The sequence below is a fragment of the Rattus rattus genome, chromosome 14 (assembly GCF_011064425.1).
Source record: "Rattus rattus isolate New Zealand chromosome 14, Rrattus_CSIRO_v1, whole genome shotgun sequence".
Taxonomy (NCBI): Eukaryota; Metazoa; Chordata; class Mammalia; order Rodentia; family Muridae; genus Rattus; species Rattus rattus.
Genome location: NC_046167.1, coordinates 11,138,708 through 11,159,021, shown reverse-complemented (window position 1 = coordinate 11,159,021; position 20,314 = coordinate 11,138,708). Strand labels below are relative to the sequence as shown.

At 45.2% G+C, this 20,314-nt stretch overlaps 1 protein-coding gene across 2 annotated transcripts in view; it reads right to left on the bottom strand.

Annotated features, from left to right (window-relative positions):
• Positions 1-13,336: 13,336 nt before the first annotated feature.
• Bend7 (BEN domain containing 7) overlaps positions 13,337-20,314 on the bottom strand; it is an 81,508-nt gene continuing 74,530 nt past the window's right edge. The window contains exons 8-9 of one of the 2 annotated variants that reach the window (XM_032884957.1): positions 17,811-17,864; positions 13,337-14,455 (exon numbers count right to left, since the gene is read on the bottom strand). In XM_032884957.1, coding sequence (XP_032740848.1) covers positions 14,394-14,455; positions 17,811-17,864 — 116 coding nt within the window. In that variant the 3' untranslated portion in view covers positions 13,337-14,393. The remainder of the gene's footprint in view (positions 14,456-17,810; positions 17,865-20,314) is intronic. The other variant, XM_032884958.1, reaches the window with a different exon arrangement.

Sequence of the window (20,314 nt, the reverse complement as noted above, 5' to 3'; positions counted from 1 at the left end):
AGAGAAAGAGGAAGGGAGATGTAGCTAGTGGAAAGGAGGCTGAGAGGCTGATCACTTGAATTGAAGGACTAATAGATTTCTGGTTCAGGTTCTGGTTGTGCCTCTAACTCTTTCTAGTCTCTATTGGCTTCTATCCCAGCCATCACATGGGAGCTGAGAGTTAACTATCTTCTAGTAGCTGCACCTAACACATAACACTCATTAGGCCAGTGCAGAATTGCTGTGATTGCTCTTCCAGAAGTCCTGAGTTCAATTCTCAGCAACCACATGGTAGCTCACAGCCATCTGTAATGGGATCTGATGCCCTCTTCTGGTGTGTCTGAAGACAGCCACAGTGTATTCATATACATACAATAAATAAATGAAAATCTTAAAAAAGAAAAAAGAAGAAGCCAGGAGAGAAGTACTTGTGAGCGGGAGCTCAGCAGGTCCCTGGTGTCCTGTGCCACAAACATCCACCTCATGTTCTGTGGTCCTTTCACTGTTCTCCAAATCCCGTAGGCCTTTGTGGCGTTGTCTTTGACTGACATGTCAGATGCCTTTACAGTTCCAGCGGCTTTCTGTTCACCCTGCAGCTACTGCATTTTTCATAAAGCTTAGTCTCTAGTTTCCTTTCAAGCTGTAGAGGATCCCCTCTTTCTGCTATGCTGCGGGCTGCCTGCTTTTCCTTCAAGACAAAAACGTTAACTCCAGAGCCCTGAGGATAGCTCTAATGTACATGGTATTGGAGCGACATGGACCTGGAAGACAAAGTTTTCACTGGATCATATCTGATACCCAAGAAGCCTGGACCACAAGAGTTTCAAGGTATTTTGGGGCCTTGATAACAATATCTAAGAGCCAAGCACCAAATCTGTGTGCCGGTCACCCTTCTACTCTTCTTTTCATTTTAGAAAAGCATACACACATTCCTTTAAAGAATATAAAACCTACAGGGGCTGGGAAAGTAATCCAAGGGGTCAGATGCTTGCTGCAAAAGCAAGAGTGCTCAAGTTCAAATCTCTAGGAGCCATGTAAAAGTGGGAGATGTCGATGCAAGATTGTACCCGCATTGGGGTGTGGAGACAGATGAATCCTGGCAGCTGACTGGAGAGCCAGCCTACCTGGAATTGCAAGCTTTGAGTTCAGTAAGGGATCCTGTTTCAAAAAACTAAGTTACAGAGCAATAGAGGAAGACACTCATTGTCCTTCTTTACCAATCCTACATCTGATAATATCTAATATATACACAAGAACTCAAGAAGACAGACTCCAGAGAATCAAATAGCCCTATTAAAAATGGGATACGGAGCTAAACAAAGAATTCTCAGCTGAGAAATATCAAATGGCTAAGAAGTACCTAAAGAAATGTTCAATATCCTTAGTCATGAGGGGAATGCAAATCAAAACAACCCTGAGATTCTACCTCACACCGGTCAGAATGGCTAAGATCAAAAACTCAGGTGACAGCAGATGCTGGTGAGGATGTGGAGAAAGAGGAACACTCCTCCATTGTTGGTGGGATTGCAGACTGGTACAACCACTCTGGAAATCAGTCTGGAGTTCCTCAGAAAATTGGACATTGAACTACCTGAGGACCCAGCTATGCCACTCCTGGGCATGTTCCCAAAAGATGCCCCAACATATAACAAGGACACCTGCTCCACTATGTTCATAGCAGCCTTATTTATAATAGCCAGAAACTGAAAAGAACCCAGATGTCCTTCAACAGAGGCATGGATACAGAAAATGTGGTACATCTACACAATGGAGTACTATTCAGTTACTAAAAACAATGACTTCATGAAATTTATAGGCAAATGGATGGATCTAGAAAATATCCTGAGTGAGGTAACCCAGTCACAAAATAACACGCTCACTGATAAGTGGATATTAGCAAAAAAAAAAAAAAATATGTAGATATTAGCCCAAAAGCTTGGAATACCTAAGAAAAACGATCGTATGAAGCTCGAGAAGAAGGAAGACCAAAATGCCGGTGCTTCATTCCTTCTTAGAAGGGAGACCAAAATACTCACAGGAAGAAATACAGGGATAAAGTAGATCAGGGAAAAAAGGTCATCCAGAGACTGCCCCTCCTGGGGATCCATCCCATATGCAGCCACCAAATCCAGTCACTACTGCTGATGCCAAGAAGCTTGCTGATATGGGAAGCAGGAGTCTGATATGGGTGTTTCCTGAGAGGCTCTGCTGGAGCCCTACTGATACAGATGAGGATGCTTGCAGCTAACCATTGGACTGAACAAAGGAAACCAGTGGAGGAGTTAGAGAAAAGACTGAAGGAGCTGAAGGGGTTTGCAACCCCATAGGAAGAACAACAATATCAACCAACTAGACACCCAGAGCTCCCAGGGACTAAACCACCAACCAATGAGTACACATGGAGCGACCCACGGCTCCAGCTGTGTATGTTGCAGAGGATGGCATTGTCTGGCATCAATAGGAGGAAAAGCCCTTGGTCCTGGGAAGGCTCATTTCCCCCGTGCAGGGGAATGCCAGAGCGTTGAGGTGGAATGGAAGCATCCACATAGAAGCAGGGGGAGGGGAAGGGGTTAGGGGAGAGGGAAAGGGGGTATGGGAGGGGGAAAGGGGATAGCATTTGAAATGTAAATGCACAATATATCCAAGAAAATTAAATTAAAAAGAATAAAGTGACTTAATTTTATCATTAAACTTCTTTTTTTCTGTTTGGTTGCTTGCTGTGCCTATGTGGACCGTGTGTTTGTCTGGAGCCTATGGAAGGGAAGAGAGCACTGTCGCGCGCCCAATGTCCCGCCAGCAAGAACGACGCACGGCAACAGGATTCTTCTGCGAGCAAGCCTTTACTGTGTTACAGCTCTTCTTTGTGTTACAGCTCTCTTGAACAGGGACCCCGAGCAGCAAAATCGCTCGGCTTATATAGACAACAGTATGCTAATTATCTCTCAGGGATTGGTGGGGCTTGGATCACCCCTACTTGTCCTCCAGTGAAAGGCGGAGAATGAATCACCTCATTAGCATATTAACGGTCAACTGACACCTGGTGCATAAACCGCACATGTGCAGTACCGCTGTTCACCACTAGAGGGAGCCCTAGCAAGGGGACAGGCCTGCACATGCGCAGTAAGTCGTTTATATCCAGGCAAAGCTGGATGTCGGCGCCATCTTTGTTTCGCCGCGCCGCTCTCTACAGAGCACCAGCTCTCTTGGAACTGGAGTAGCAGAGTGCTGTGAGATGCCAGGCGGATGGTTCTGACTCTGAGTTCTCTGCAAGAGCAGCAGGTGACCCATCTCCCCAGCCCCGGTTTTATCATTTACATTTTTAATTTTATTTTTGACATGTGGTTTTGATTATATTGTTCAGGTTGATATCAAAAGTTAGTTTCCTGCCTCAACGTCCCATGTACTGGAATTACAAGTCTGTGCTAGTCTGTCTGGATAACTGTAACATTTTGTTGTCATTTATCCATTGATTATGAGTTGAATACATATATTATTTATTTATATTTCAGTACAAGCACTCATCTTGCAAAATTTTTCTCATTTCATCACTTTTTAATTTAGTAAAGTTTTTGATACATGAATTTAAAACATACTGAATAAAATGAATTAATTTTTACTTGGTAATTTCAGTTATGCAATTATGCCATATTTTCAAATTCCCTCCCTCCTTAGCTTACGGAAATATTTTTAACATTTTTAAACTTACTTTTATGGTTTTATTTGACTTAAATTCTTGAAACATTTAGGATAAACTGCCACAGTGGGAAGAAGGCCTAACTTTATAATGTCTCCAACAGCCTTATCAAGATAGAACTAACATATCATGAGACATGCTTTCACAGTTTCAACTTAGTGTCTTAGAAGATATCACAGCGAAATTAAAATAATTTAATCTCAGACATTTTCAACATTCCAAAAAGAAACCCTGCACCTGTCAACAGCCAGCTCCAGAGTCTAGGCAACCACAGATAACGTATTCCTCTCGGACCTGTCTGTCCTGGTGGCTTTAGATAATTCCTGTTACACGGTGTTTTGTTTATGTGTCTGGTTGTTTAAATGTAACGGCGTTTCTTCAAGGTTTTCACCTGTGTTACATGTATCAACACTTCGTCGCCTTCCATTATACAATTACTATTGGAAGGAAGGGATATACACTTGGGTTCATGCTCATCAACGGACGGCACTTGCAGTCTTAGTTAGTCAGTCTTATTGCTGTGATGAACACCATGACCGAAGAGACTTCGGAAGGGTCCATTCAGATTGTGCTTCCACATCACTGTTCATCATCACAGGAAGTCAGGACAGGAACTCTAGCAGGAGCTGGTGTAGAAGCCATGAAGGGGTGTTGCTTACTGGTTTGCTTCTCATGGCCTGCTCAGCCTGCTTTCTTATAGAACCCAGGACTACCAGTCGGGGGATGTCACCATCTATAATGGGCTGGGCCCTCTCCCATCATCACTAGGAAAATTCTTTACAGGCTTGCCTTCAGCCTGACCTAGCTTGTGTTAAGTTGATGTAAATGCTGTCGCACACATCTGGGTACAGGGCTTTTCGTGGCCATAGATTTACATTCTCTTGCATCGATACCTATTATGGTTGGACTATATGGTTACTGTGTTTTTGAGAAACTTCAAAATGATTCCCTAAAGCCTGTACCACTTTATATACCCAACAGCAGTGTCTAAGGAGGGCTCCAATTTCTCCATTCCTGCTAACATTTGTTAAATTTTTTTTTTTTTGGTTGATTATAAACAGCCATTCATTGCGAAGAGGGATCTCACTGTGATTTCAACTCCCATTTCTCTGATGGTGAGCGTCTTTTCACATACTTACTAGCCTTCCTGCCCACTGTGCATTTTCCTGAAGAAAACGGTTCAAATATCTTTGCCCACTTTAAATTAGATATGTATCTTGTCAGAACACAAGGGTTTTCTATGACATGAGTTGCAAAGATTTTCCCCATCCTGTGAGTTTTTCTTTTTTCTTATGTCTGCATATGTGTGATGTACATGCGTGTTTGTTCACATGTGTGTTGTGTATACTCGTGTCTGCATATGTATGATATACATACATGTTTATGCCTGTTCACATGTGTTATGCATACTTATGTCTGCGTATGTGATGTAGATGTGTGTTTATGTGTTCCCATGTGTGTCGTATGTTCTCATGTCTGCATATGTGTGATGTAGATGTGTGTTTATGCGTGTTCACATGTGTTTGTGTATACTTGTGTCTGCATATATGATGTACATGAATGTTGATGTGCATACTTATGTCTGCATAATGTGTGATGTGCATGAGTGTTTGTGTGTTCACGTGTGTGTATGTGTGTGTGTGTTGTGTATACTCATGTGTGCCTGTGCTCATGTATGTTGAGGTGATAAGGCGACATCAAGTGTCTGCTTCAGTTGTGCTCCATGCTATATACGGCAGCAGGAGGAACTCATGCAGACCCTGAAACTTGCCAGTTTGATTCTGTGATGGTTTGTATATTCTCCACCCAGGGAGTGGCACTATTAGAAAGAAGGTATGGCCCAGTTGGAGTAGGTATGTCACTGTGGGTGTGGGATATAAGACCCTCATGTTAGCTGCCTGGAAGTCAGTTCTGCTAGCAGGCTTCAGATGAAGATGTAGAACTCTCAGTTCCTACTGCTCAATGCCTGCCTGGATCCTGCCATGTTCCCACCTTGATGATAATGGACTGAACCTCTGAACTTGGTAAGCCAGTCTCAATTAGATGTTGTCCTTATAAGAGTTGCCTTGGTCATGGTGTCTGTTCACAGCAGTAAAACCCTAAGACAGGTTCTTTTCACCAGCCAGCTTGCCTGAGGACTCTACAGCAGCGACATCCCAATGGCTGAGGTTACTGGTGGCCTTGGCTTTCAGGTGGCTTCAGAGGAACGTCAGCCCTCGTACCTGAACAGCAGTGCTTTTACCATGGAGCCCCCTCTCCACCCCATTCTGTGAGTTTTCTTCCAGGTCCTTGATAAATTCCATAGCATGAAACCTTTTCGTTTCTATGATGTCCGGCTTGCTTTTCTTTTGTTATTTGTGATTTCAGTATCATCAATAAGCAACTGTTACGTGACCCTAAAGCATGAAGATATACATCCACATTTTCTTCAAAGAGATTTCTAGTTTAACGCTTATTGGAGTTGATCTTTGCATGTTTAGCCTTACTTTAACCAATGACTTCTTCAGTTACCCTAAACACTGTCCTCTTTCCACTCTGACATGAATAATATTGTTTTTGGCATCTACTCCTCTTCTTGTAGTATTTAAACCAGATTTTCTACACGCAGACCCAACCAGTTTCAGCCTCCGTGTCCAGGCTGCCCTTGCTGCTCAGTATAGCCTTTGGACCAAGTTCCAGCCCAGGGGACGGACGTAAGCACAAGTGAACACTCAAGCCCCACAGGGAAATTGTCACAAAAGGTCTTTGCTAACCTTTCTCTCTTCTCTAAGGCTTCAGTGCACATGCATGTGAGCCAGTTTCGAGGATACACAGATGGGTATCTAACAGGGTGACAGAACAACAGAATGGAGTCATGCTTCTGGATGACCCCGGGGGATGAGAAAGGGGCTACTATTCATCCATCTACTTAGAGGAAAAACCCGTTTTAGTTCATCTACTCTTCAGGGGGTGGTGGCTTTGCCATAGCAGCTTACATGAGATGCTGAATATTAGCCTCCTTTACTGTATATTTATATAGATTAGGTTTTGTCTTCTCTCTCTCTCTCTCTCTCTCTCTCTCTCTCTCTCTCTCTCTCTCTCTCTCTCTCTCTCTCTCTGCTCATATGTGCATGTTGAAGCCAGAGGACAACCCCAGATGTTTTTCTCAGATGCTGTCCACCCTGTCTGAGACAAGATTTATCACCGGCCTGGGGCTCGGCACGTAGGTGACGCTGGCTGGCAATCCCTAGGGAGCATCCTCATGCTGTCTCTGTCTTCCCAGTGCTAGGATTACGAACACTCATCACTATGCTCCGTCTTAAAAACGAATTTTATTTATTTGTACTTAAACATGGGTCCTGGAGGTAAAATCCCAGGTCTTCCTGCTTTCATAGAGACACTGCAATGGCAGAGCCATCTTCCTAAGCCAATGTCTGTTTATTTTTGATGGCAATCCGAGTTTCCTCTTCTGTACTTTTACTAAACATGTAACTGAAGGTAGCCGAAGTCTCTCGCATTCGTAAAATTTACCTGAATAGGTCAATCGTATTCCGGACTAAACTTGTCTACTTAATCCTCTGCTCCCAAAGATTTTGGATTTCATTTTCTAAAACTCTTATCACAAGAGTTAACAATAATGGCTCCATAATGGTGTGTGTGTGTGTGTGTGTGTCTGTGTGTGTGTGTGTGTGTGTGTGTGTGTGTGTGCTGGTCTGCAGCCTGTACACAGGAGTTAGTCTAACATTTATAGTGTGGTCACACCCAGGACTGGCCAGGCAGTTCTACTGGAGGAAGCCACAGGAACTACTCAGAAACCCCACCATTAATGGGGTAGGAGAACAAACCTGGACAGTGCACACATACCCCTTAACTACAAACAGGTATCTTGAGGAGAGCCACACATTCTCGAGACGCCGCAGAAGACCGTGTTCCTAACCAAGGCGGGGTGGGTGGGGCCAGCACGGCACTTGTTAATTGAGTTACTTCTGATTTTTCTTATCAGGTGGTTAGAAATACATCGCCCTGGGATGAGAGTTAATTTGGTACGGACCGGGTGAGCGCCCTCTATTATGACAGTCTCTTCCCCTCTCTTGCTAGAATAGAGCAGAAAGCAGTTTTTCTAACAAAATAGGCAATTGGCACCAGTCGCTTAGTTGTAACGATTTAGGATGCTCCATTTCCTCAGTAAAATTGATTTTCACTTCAGAGCCATGCCAAGGGCCTCCACCTTCTTTTGAATCTGTCTCAAACTCGAGTGGAAGAGTTCACATAACGGCGAGAAGGAGAGCCGGTCGGAGAGCGTTCAACACGCCGGCATCAGCTGCCCTTTTGGAAGAGTATTTAAAAGGAATGACCTAAATATATTAGTCTCGAATTTAGGTTGTAAAATCTAATTTAATTTTATCTGTCTGTGTGGGTGTTTGCCTGCGTGTGTCTCTGTGTTCCACTTGTGTCCCTGGTATCTGAGAAGGTCAGAAGAGGTCATTAGATCCCCTGGAACCGGATTTCCAGATGTTCTGAGCTGCCCTGTGGGTGCTAGGAGTTGAACTGGAGCCTTTAGATGAATAGCCAGTGCTCTTAACCACAGAACTCTCTCTCTAGCCTCAAATTTTTATGATATAAAATGCCCAACTTGTTAATGAATAGAGCTAAAAGATATCGAGTGAAACAGTCAAAAAGGCCCTTTAACATCAACTCAATTCGGGTTTTCAGCTATATACATGCAAGGTGCACTGGGTATTATACTGTCTGAATTCCGTTTCTAGAACATTCCTTGGCCTTTCAACGATCCTTTGTATGTTCAGTTTCACTAATAACAAAGTAGGCACTAAACATGTGCACATATGCATGCATGGAATACATAATCTGCATATAGTGCTTTTTGGCGGACTGCCGGATTTCGTGCTCTTTGAATTACAAAACACAGGAGTCGATCTGTGTACGTTCACACAGAGGATTGGCTGAAATCCTGAGTTATGAAATCCTCATCAAACATGGCTATGGGGATGAGGAAATCAATCCTGTGAAGGAAAAGGTGGGCTGGGGAGTGAGTGGCCACAGGTTCCTGGGACTCTAAGAGTCTGCTGTACATTAGATCTAAGATGGCTCCCAGAAGACCCGTGAGACAGCAAAAGGGAACCGAGGCCAGGGCGCTGGCTGTTTCCTGTCTTCAGCTTCCGGTCTTCACGGAAGACCTAACAGGTGATGAAACCCTCCCCCAACTCCTTCTGAGTAACCTCACTAGTCAGGGCTTTCATTGTGGCAAGACATGATTGGCTGAGGATTTAGGAGCATGGGATTGGCTCAAACACTGTTTATAAGCGCTCACAATAAGCTCAGACCTGCACCCTGATGCTGGTTTCTGGCATCTGACTTCCAGGGTTCATCATGTGACTCCATTGCCTCTCATCCCCCACCTTGGTCCTGACACATATTGTCAGTGTCTCTCTTTGGCCACCAATCATAATACATTTGCCAATACTGATGGAAGCTGTAGGTGGGTGATGGGGCAGCCCAAATGTTCTGAACTATAGGATAAGAAAGGTTAGACAGTGTAGTGTTAGGTCTCTGATTTGTCCATGGTCCTTTCATTGGGCTGCCTGCCTGGTCTTCCCTCACTGGGAGGCCAACACAGCATAATGTTGCCAGTGATCTGGTTCTTCTCAGTTCTCTGATAAAAGGTTCAGTGTTTGGGTTGATGAGAGGGGAATTGCTTTCATAATGGGTAGTCTTGAGTGGGAGGGTTTGGACCTAGAATGTCTCCCAGAGGCTCTAGTCTTGTAGGCTAGGGCCCCTTGTCAAATTTATAAATGAACGGGCCAGTCAGAGATAGGGCCTACTGAAGAAGATGGCCATTGAGGACATACCTTCTAAAGGTCCCCCTTTCTTCATTTTCCTGCTTCATGGCTACCCCAAAGTGAGCACCTATGCTGCATCAACACAAGCCACAGCAATGTGGAATCTGTTAAGTGTCTGAAACCATGAGCCCAAATAAAATCTTCCTTCCCTAAGTTGATTTATCTCAAGTGTTTTGTCAAGGCAAGGGGAAGATGAGTAACACAGAAGGTGTCTTAGTTAGGATTTCATTGCTATGAAGAGACACCATGACCAAAGCAACTTTTATAGAGGTAAACATGTAATTGGGGCTGGCTTACAGTTTCAGAGGTTCAGTCCATCATCATCATGGCCGGAAGCACGGCAGCCTGCAGACAGGCATGGCATTGGAGAAGGAGCTGAGAGTTCTACACCTTGATCTGAAGGTAGCCAGGAGACTCACTTTTGCAGGCAGCCAGTAGGAGGGTCTCTTCTGCACCGGGTGGAGCCTGACCATAGGAGTTTCAAAGCCCTCACCCACAGTAACACAACTCCTTTAACAAGGCCATACCTCCTAAGAGTGCCTCTTCCCGTGGGCCAAGGGTATTCAAACCACCACACCAGGAGACCTCAATTTGCTGTGGGTAGGATGAGTAGGTTGCATGGAAGGCTTTTAGCCAACTCACTCTCGCTAGGAAAGTTGACTAAGAATGTTTTCAGAGGGCCAACAATCTTAAAGGTCTCACAGATAAGCTCTCTGACATTGAGGCCTAGATTCCAGTGGAATACTAACAACCAAGTGCATGTGAATGATTCCAGAAAACATTAAGCAACCAGGGTCCAATCTCACTAGGCAGTGCTTGATGGCTACTTGTGAGTCGACAGTCAGGAACACCTTGGTAACTAGTTGGCTAAGAGATTAACTGAGAGAAATGTAATTGTTTCCAGTTGGTAACAATTGTAATTGGTGTAATTGTTTCCAGTGTGGGACAAAGCTTGCAAGGTTAAGTTCCCTCCTACCTGGTAAAGTTGTTTCTGAATACAAACAGGCCTTGAAGGCAGCTATTTCCCATGGGGTTCTGCTGTATGTTGCACTTGGGAACAGGGTTTAAGTCAATTCTAAATGAAGGCCTCTTGAAAGATATATACTAATTTTTTAAAAATAACCCACTGGTCCATTTGTGCTTCCTATATAGTTATGGGTGTGAGGCCATCCACTAGAGCTTAGTAGATGCACCAGGGGTGATATCTTTAAAGAAAACAGACTCTCCCTTACCGAACCATCAGTTGCCAATCAACAGCTCCTCTGTTATAGTTGGGGTTTGTGATTCCCCTTCCCTAATCCAGGCTAGAACGTTGACTGGCTTGATTTTGTACAGGTCTTGTACAGGCAACCACGGCTGCCATGGGGTGATGCATACAACGGTCCTGTAGTGTCAAGAGACAGCTTGGTTTCAGTCTTCCTCAGCCTCTGGCTCTTACAATCTTTTGTCCCCTCTCCCAAGAAATAAGAACAACAACAACAACAACTCCTACTCCTACTCCTACTCCTTCTTCTTCTTCTTCTTCTTCTTCTTCTTCTTCTTCTTCTTCTTCTTCTTCTTCTTCTTCTTCTTCTTCTTCTTTTCTTCTTCCTCCTCCTCCTCCTCCTCCTCCTCCTCCTCTTCCTCCTCTCTTCTTTTTCCTTCTTCTCTTCCTCCTCCTCACCTTCCTCCTCTTTTTCTTTCTGTTGTGGTCCCGGCATAGTTCTAAGGGTGTTGCCAGCATTCACAGAAGGAATCACTGTGCTAATAACTCGTCCAGACTCACCTACTATCCTCTGGACACTGTGGTCTGTATCTTAGCACCCCAACTAGCCCTCTCCCTCCATCCTCCAACCCAAGCTAGTCACTGAGTTTTGGTTTCTCCTCTTGTCCTTGCACGTGGCTGGGTTTGCTCTATGTTCCTTTTCTCTCTCCATAGTTCTCTCCACAGCAGACTGGTCCCTACTTCATTCGAACGGGTCAATGGAAGCAACAGCAGTCCTTGCCAGCTTAAGGGAGCAAGTGCATCCCAGTGGCCCTGGGCAGTAAAGCATCACACGGATCCCTCGACCAACATTTTCATGGATACCCGTTGTGGAGCCCTCAAAGGAGAGGGCATATGGCAGGAAGGAAGGGATAGCTGATGGCAAGCTCGCAACTTCGAAGAAAAAAAAAGTGAATATTTATGTTGACTGTCGATTTTCTTTTGCAAACAGCTCATCCCGGTGCTTCCCCTCCCCCACCCCTGTCCAGCTGCTCTCTTAAGCAGCGACTACCCCTTGCCACCACAAGCCTGCCACCCAAGTTCTAAACAGCTCAGCCCTCTCGTTTTTGGAACAGATCCCGAGGTAAATCTCCATTGGAGGGAGATTCCAGGCTCCGGAATGTCACAAGCTCTGAGCCAGGGATTGAGGATGCCCCAGGGAACGAGAGGGGGCCTGGCACCGAGCCAGGCACAGCGCCCTGCTGTGTTGAAGGAAGAGAAGAGCAGCCCCGGAGCTTCAGTAGCCACTTTACATGGGAAAAGATTGATCTGGCCTTCCCGTGTGCTGTTTCCATAGAAGCGGGGCTTAACCTTTTAAGTAAAGATTATAAGGCTACCTAATTCATTTAAAATTAGGCTTCGAGCATCTCAGTGCTTAATGCCCAAGTGTTTCCATGGGACTCGCTGTAGCCATTGATCCGACTGCCAGACGGAGCTGGGACTGTGACATCTACCAGGTTCTCTGCAAGAAATCTGCTTGCTTTATTCGTAAGCGTAATTTCCCACTCGGGCATCAGCCCCGACACAGGAAGACTGGGGTAGCAAGCGAGATTCGCGTGCGTTCGATTAAAGTAATTTATTGTATTTTTCCAGAATGGACATAAAGGGCATGTTGGGAGTTGAAATCACAACACAGTGTTACACACCATTTTCACAACTAGCTTTGCATTGAATTCTTTTAAAAGAACATCATAATTTTAAAAAATCTGAATATTTACATATTAATAAAACATATGTACAGAAGATTGAGACATAATATCCACGGATACGGACTTTTTCCTTTTTTTTTTTTTTTTGCTAAGAAAGCCTATAAAAAGGTTTCTAAACAAAGCTGCACAGTACACAGTAAGTTAACACGAGTACAATGTAAACTTACGAAACACGGTTTGACTGTTACAGTTTTGATCTGCCTCTCCAGTTTGTGAATCCACCGCCCTTATCTGTGAGTCAAACAATCCCTACCCTCCTCAAGTACTGAGAACTTCAAGCTGTCACCCAGGCTGGGAAGAAAGTGCTTTCTGAAGGTTTACAGTGCACACCCAGTTGTAAGCATATGTTCTCCCTGTACTAAAAACAAAGTCACCATCATTTTAGTGAGCGAAGGGTAGTAATTCAGCTTCTCTAGTCCCCTTGAGGAGTCTTTCATTCTGGGAGGCAGAAGACTTTTTTTTTTTTTAAATCAGGACCTGCTGCAGAGTGAATGAGAGTCCTGGTCTGTCTGCAGCTCATCAGACCACTCGATAAAACAGACAGATTGGGGGCTGCGGGAAACAGAAACCTATGGTAACTGACCGGTAGGATAAGAGCAATTTCCAAGTGGCCCCCATAGCCTCCAAACGGAGAGAAATAAAAGGTGCATTTGCGGGGGAGATGCTGCTGCCTATGCTGGCCTCTGGAATACTGCTCTGATCCTAGCTTTAGCGTTCCGTGCTCTGCATGATGTGACGCAGTCCACTGGACAGGGTCCTAAGCATATCCAGGTTCTATGTCCAGCTGGCCGGGTACTCCGGTCCTAGGCAACCGCTTACCCACTCCTCAGTTCTCTCACTGGTGAAGCACAGGGTGGGACTCTGTGCTTGAAGCACCACACTAAGTGTTGGCTTTAATCGGTGGCTACAACAGTATCAGGAAAAAGGCTAAGCTTTGGTCGAGGCAGGCTTTTATCCCTGGGGTTTGGTGGATGGGAGCCACATTTGTTTTTCTTTTGCGGCTATTTTTGGCCTTGGTGTCAAGTGCCCAAGATTCGAGGCAATTTGCTTTACCCGATAAATAAGGTATAGACGCAAGGCGTCTAAGGTATTTCCAATGCACGATTCCATTAGCAAAACAGATGTGGAGGTAAATATGTCTGTGACACATATATCCTCACAGCAAAGATTTCTTTAAAATAAACCCAGATTTCCCCTCATATTTAGTGTTACATAAAATAGAAGGCAAGTGTGTGAGGGACCAAACAGACTGCAGAATGAACATGGAGAGAGGGAAAAACCAAAGTTACTCAGCTGAAACTGTATTTAAAAGGCCCCACGGCTCCCAAGCAGATGGCTGGTTACTTTGAGTTATTATTATTTTTTTTGTCATTACATCATCATAAATTATGTGAAAGTTTTTTTTTTTTTTTATTTCCTAAAATTCGTACATCATTTGTAGTTCTCCAGTTCCGAATGTCTGTTTCGGGTCACCATGACTGAAGTCCTAAAAGACGTCACTGGCCAGGTGGGAGCTCTCCTGCCTCTCAGAACAACTGTTTCCTTCTCTAAGCTGAAGAGGGGCTAGTTAGTGCTACTTTGTAACCTCTGTCAATCCTGGAAGAGAAGGTTTCCTCTGCATGCAGCCAAGCAATTCACAATAAAATAAATAATGTTTAGAAAGACCTTGTCTTCACACCGAGGCTGTGAACAGACAGACACAGGAAGGGGATGGCTTCTTTAGGACGGGTTACACGCGCTGGATGCTTACAGGGTAACAGCTGTAAGCATGGTTCTTTAAAAAAAAATATTATGCCAAACTGGAGTTGTGATACCACAGGTTACAAAGAAGTCATTCCGACAGGACAAGCCACCACAGGACGCCCACACTGCAGGACCTGCAACTGCTCCATGGACCTTGGAGGAAGCGAAGAGTGTTCTAGAATGCAAGTCTAGGCAATGGAACCTGGTTCTGGGTCCTCTGGGGTCTCTCTCCTGGTGACAAATGCGTGCCCTGCAACAGAGACAAGACAATGAGGGAGCTGTGCCTCTGCAGGGGAGATGCAGGTTTTTCTCACATGGCCAGGGGCTGGGGCAGAGCAGGCAAGAGCAGGCAAGTCGACTGGAGGGTTCGAGGGCAGGGCACATGCCCCTGTGGGCCAGCCATCGCTGTCAAGCTACTAAGCATCAACTTTAATTGAACTAAGTGAGTAATTCCAAGAATTAGGGATGTGTTTTTCAATTAGGAATGAATTTTTTTAAAAAAGAAACAAACAAACAAAACAAAAACAAAAACAAAACCCAAGAAAGCCCATGAGTATATATTACCATTGGAGGTGTATTGTTCAACAACAGAAAATTTGGTTTGTGTGTGGTGGTGGTGGTGGTGGGGGACACATTAGTAACAGTTGTCTCTGAGTAGTAACAGTAAGTAAACTGTTTTAACTTGTGCTTTTGAAACATAAAGATACAAAGAAGGCCAACTGAGAATGTAAAAACTGGGACGTCCACTCAAGTAATACTCTATCCAAATCCATAGGCTCCACCTTTAAATTGGAAAGGAATTACTTTGATTGACTTTATACAATTTTTTAAAATGTCAATTGTCCCTGGATTTCTGGGCGCAGTCTCCGATCCAGCACTCCCTCCACATCTATGCCATGGTGTGTAAGCAGCTACTTCTGTTCCTCACCTTCGTCCGAGGGCAGGAATCTGTGTGGGGTCTGGTGCTGACCGCTGCTGGAAAGGCTCCCTGAATGGGTTAGCACCTTTTCAGAGGCCTGGTCTCTGCTGACTGTCCCAACACTTGGGGGTTAGGGGTTGGGCAAGAGGATTGGGAACTCAAAGCCAGAGGCCAACCTGGGCTACATAAGATCCCTTTTGAGACTCAACTGTATTAGCTGGGAACAAAATATCGCCTGACCACCTGAGCGTAATTCTACCCTGATCACTACAGGCTCACAATGACACAAGGATCTCCCCCTCCTCCCTGACACAAAATTTAAAAGAACGAAAAGACACTTAAAGTGCTAAAAGCACTGTTTGCTCTTGATGAAGGGTCAGTGTTGGTCAGCTCAGATAAACGAGGAGACGGAGATGTGGATCTCACACCCAGTTGGTTCCACAGCTCTGTTCAGTGAGGCTGAGCGCGCTGCGACCGTGTGTAAGACATGGAGTTCACCCTTCGGATGGCCGTGTCGGCGCCTGTGGAGGGGTGATCTGCAGCGATGCAGACTAAGAGAGTGCCAGATTTTGAATTTTACTCTGGAAGGCAACCAGGAAGCCCTATCAAGATTACTTAACTTGAAACTTAAAATCTGAGACCCTATCTGTGACCTCTTCCTTACTTTTCCAAAAGGACGAATACTTTAAAATCACACACAAGGCTGTCCAGTGGTCTGTATATCTAACAATAGTCTTTTTTTTAATCACCTCACATTCCTGGGGCAGAATTTAAGAAAGGAATAGAGGCAATGAACTTAAACAAGTGGACTTTGGGTAGACTGAATCAAACATTATACATGTTAAGGCTGAGCCACTGAAATGGAATCCTAACGTCCAAGTCTTTAGGAAACACGCAGAGAAGGGCTGCCTTTGGCCTAGGTATAAGAGAGCTCTGTGCTAGAAGGGTTGGGACTCAAGGGGATGGGCCCAACCAGGCTATCACCAGCTATAACACCTTGGAAAAGTCATCTAGTGTTTCTGGGCCTCAGTCTCCCCCACTCCCTTGAAAGAAAAGGGTAGGAGAAAAAGGAGGTATTGGCCCAGATGAGCTCCCAAGGTTCCTTCACTTTCCAATTTCTTGGGAGCTTGTCATTCCTGTAGAGCTCCTCTAGTATTCCCCGGGGGTTTTTTTCCTCTGAAACCTCTCTGCCTCTATCTTTAGACAGTTAAATGCAAGGGTGTAATTGCAAGATGCATGGTCTTCAAATGATAAAGCAAAAGCCCACTGTGTCATCTGATACAGAGGACAGCTGCTACAGATGCCCAGGGGACAAGGACAAAAGTTTGATGTTCCTCCCCGAGGGCTCTGAACCACAATTTCATTACTGTGATTAGTCTTTCCTGCATCTGCTGGGAATGGGTCAAAGGTGAGAAGAGTAGGATCGGTATGAGTCATCCTGATATCCAGAGAAGGGTAAGGAGCCCTAGAGATCACATACCCACCCTCCTGACTCCATTCACTCCTGTGTATGGAAACACGGAAAAACGAGGAGAGCGCCCTTCTAGAGAACAACTGTAGAACCTAAGAACTGGCCATAGGCAGGTTTTTGTGCTCCATGTGACAAATTTATTTGTCCCTTGACTTGTTGCTTGACTATTCAAGGCAGAGAATACGAGGTATGATTTACACTGGGGGGCGGGGGGCAGCTTCTGGCAGCTCTAAATTCACCTGAACTTTGCTTTAGTAAACTCTAAGGTTCGTGCCAAGGTTTCTGAGCCTCGAGACCCTGAAGTCTTGGAGTTCATGGTCACAAGACCATGTGACCAGTAGGGACTCTACCAAGAGTTCCTGCAAACACACTCCACTCCACTCACATTTTCTGAATTTGACACTGAATTGAGGTTTTTATAGTTTAAGGTATTTTTTTGGACTGTCTGAATTTTGTGGAAGGAATCTTCAGGCAATCTTTGAAGGACAGTCAAACGGGAGTCCTGAGACCAAGCGGGGGATTGGTGCGGGGAGATTGTCTGACATGAGGCTGACTGGTCAGGCACCTAGTCTACTCTTGGGTGTGAACTCACGCACGGGCAGGAGGCCGGGATCAGAGGCATCACATGGAGTCCTGCGTGAGTCTGCAATCAACTGAACACAGTTGAGCAGGGAATGAGTCAGGACTCTGTTGCATTTGCTGACCTGGTTCAAATACCAGGAGTGTGTCGTTCACACCGGCTGGGCTGGCTTATTCAATCACACTTAAAAAACACAGAAACCACTACGTGAAGACTGTGGGTGCCTGCCTCTCAAAGGCCTCTGGTGGAACAAGACAAAACGGGCCTGACTTTGGTCACAAAGTTGACGATCCTGGTTTAAAGCTAAATGTCGTTTTTAGGTCAAAAATGCTTTTTAATGTCTAAAGGCTCTGCCAGGCGGCATCTTGTGGTACTAACCCCTTAGGATTCGCATTTCTGAGACATTTATGAATATAAAATGGGGTGTAAGAAAAATGTTTTTCATATTCAATGTGAAAACAGATCTGAACCTAGCCCCCCCGCCCCCCCCTCCAAAGACCCTCTGAATGTGAGGGTCTGGGTCTATTACAGAAGCTGCCAGCTCACAATGCAGAAGGACCTGCGTCCCTAATGGTGAAGCATTTTCAATGCAAATGGTTCCTTGCAGCGGGTGATGAAATGTAAATGTGTTTTACCTGTTGGGGGTAGAGAGATGCTATCCAGTCTTTCATCACCGTCAGCTACCTCTGCTGGTTACAAACAGAAAACACAAATCTCATTAGTTGTAGGAGCGCATATGGGAACACAACGAAAACAACTCCAGCGTCCTTCTCCTCCTCGTTCGCTTCACGCTTCACGGGTCCGAGCGTCATTATTTGAACATGATTTCATTTGGATGGTCCCGACAGGGAGCCAATCTTCCTGTATTAAAAACCTGGGAATTCTTCCGATTGTATTTTGTCAATCAGGGGTGATTTTGGTTCATTTCCTTTTATTTCACAAGCCCAAGCCAATGGCCAGCAGCAGGGTTTAACCGTACACTGAAAGCAGGTAAGTTACTGCCTTCTGGCCGTAGGACTGCACACACACTCCCCCCACCCCCAAAGGGCCACTCACAGCGGGAATTCTCAGAAAGAACTTTTCTTTGGAGGTGCTGGTTCTGGAGCTGTCAGTCCTGGATCCATTTAGTCATGAAGGAATCCGCAGAGAGAGAGAATACGTATTTCTTCAAAAGATCCTCCCTTTTTGATTTCAGATATGAGCCTTGCTAGTCTGATATGAGTTTCAGTCTCCTTGGGGGTTTTGCAAAGGTGACTCTTCTTCTTTGGACACACAACACACACACACACACACACACACACACACACACACACCCCTACTAAATGCAAAGAGAAGGGCTCATAGGTCTGTTAACTCAAGGCAGGGAGTCTCCCCTAATAGGCTAGGGATGGAGGAAACGTTTGCATATGGCGGCTGGGATAATTCTGGTGGTGTCCTCTCTGTCCTGCCCATATCCCATGGTTCCTGCTGACTGCAGAGAAGAGAGATAGAACAGTCAAGGACTGTTGCATGAGAGTAGAGACCACTAACAAAGATATAATATGGGCTGGAGAGATGGCTCAGCAGTTAAGAGCACTGGCTGCTCTTCCTGAGGTCCTGAGTTCAATTCCCATCAACCACATGGTGGCTCACAACCATCTGTAATGGGATCTGATGCCCTCTTCTGGTGTGTCTGAAGACAGTGACAGTGTACTCATATAAATAAATATTCTAAAAAAGATATATTATTTAATAGCGTGGCCAAAAGAGAAATGGTAGGATTGCGCACGGTGATTTACAGAAAAGATGTAAGACTATGAAAGTTCTCTAGATAAAAAGAGAGGCATTAGGCATTCTAGTTGGACTCTGGGTATGTGTGTGCAACTGCATGCACACCTTTGCAAACTCCCAAGTGCTGGCACACACAAGAGGACCCAGGTTGTGGTCAGCTGTCTTCCTCTTTCTCCATATAATTATCTGGGGAGAAGTTCTCTCACTGAACCTGTAGCTTGCAGTCCTAGCTAGACTAGCAGGCAGAGAAGCATAGGACCCGCCTGTCTGTCCAGATATCCTAGAGCTGGGGTTACACCCATACAGCATCCCATCTGCCTGGGGCCAGGTTAGAAGAGGGCATTAGAGCTCCTGGGGCTGCAGTTGTAGCCTGCTGTGAGCCACTCGGTGGGTACTGGGAATTGAACCCAGGTCCTCTGGAAGAGCAGCCAGTGGTCTTAATTGCTGAGCCTAATCTCTCTGGCTCCTACCTAGACTTCTTATGTGCAGGCCTATACGATCGTGTGCTTTTGTCAGAACAGAACATATCTGACCTCAATACATGTAAACAGTTATATACATAAATTGGTGTACACTGGCTGCATGTGCAGAGCCAAGTGTCGTGGCTGAGGAACGTCCGTGTGTGTTAATTAAAACACCTGTCTGTAACGACAAGCTCACGGCCGCCCTTCTCTGGCAGTGATCAAGTTGTAAAAAATTGGAAAAGACTGAGCAGGTCCAATAAAAATTTAGTAGCAGTGACAGCTTTACTCCTGGATCTAACGCAAACAATAAATTGTGATTTCAGCTCCGAGGAAGTAATCTAATAAAAATGATAAAAATCCACACTGGGATTGGAATTCTAGTTATAGAAAAAAAAATGATTACATGTGACGAGAGCCCCAAATGAAGTTGTTTGGATTTGCATAACGACCTTTGCAATCTTGTGGGGCACCGCTTTCTCCCACAGCCCGTGCCCACTTCCCTGAGCAGTGAGCTGATTAGCTAGGCCCAGTCAGAGTCTACCCCACTCCAGGAACTGAGCCAAGTATGACAAACAGGGCTGTGGAAGTTGTGGAATATCTTTAACACACTGTCCGTATTACCATTTTGATGGAAAATAATCAAGATGAGAAACCCAAGAGCCAGTCACATTATAGATCCTGGCTCTTCCGGGAAGGACAAGTGGTTCTCGCCATCTGTTAGCTGGGGTTGCACCCTTGTGCTACTGAGAAGGAAGCGTACCAGTGTTTCACACACAGACACAAACTCTGTCTTCTGTGGCCGGGGTGCCATCCTTTTGGTCTGGCTTGGCCTGTCTTAAGAGTCAGCTTCCTTGCCAGTGGTCAAGGTAGCCTACTTGACACATCCTAAGTATCCAGTTAGAGCA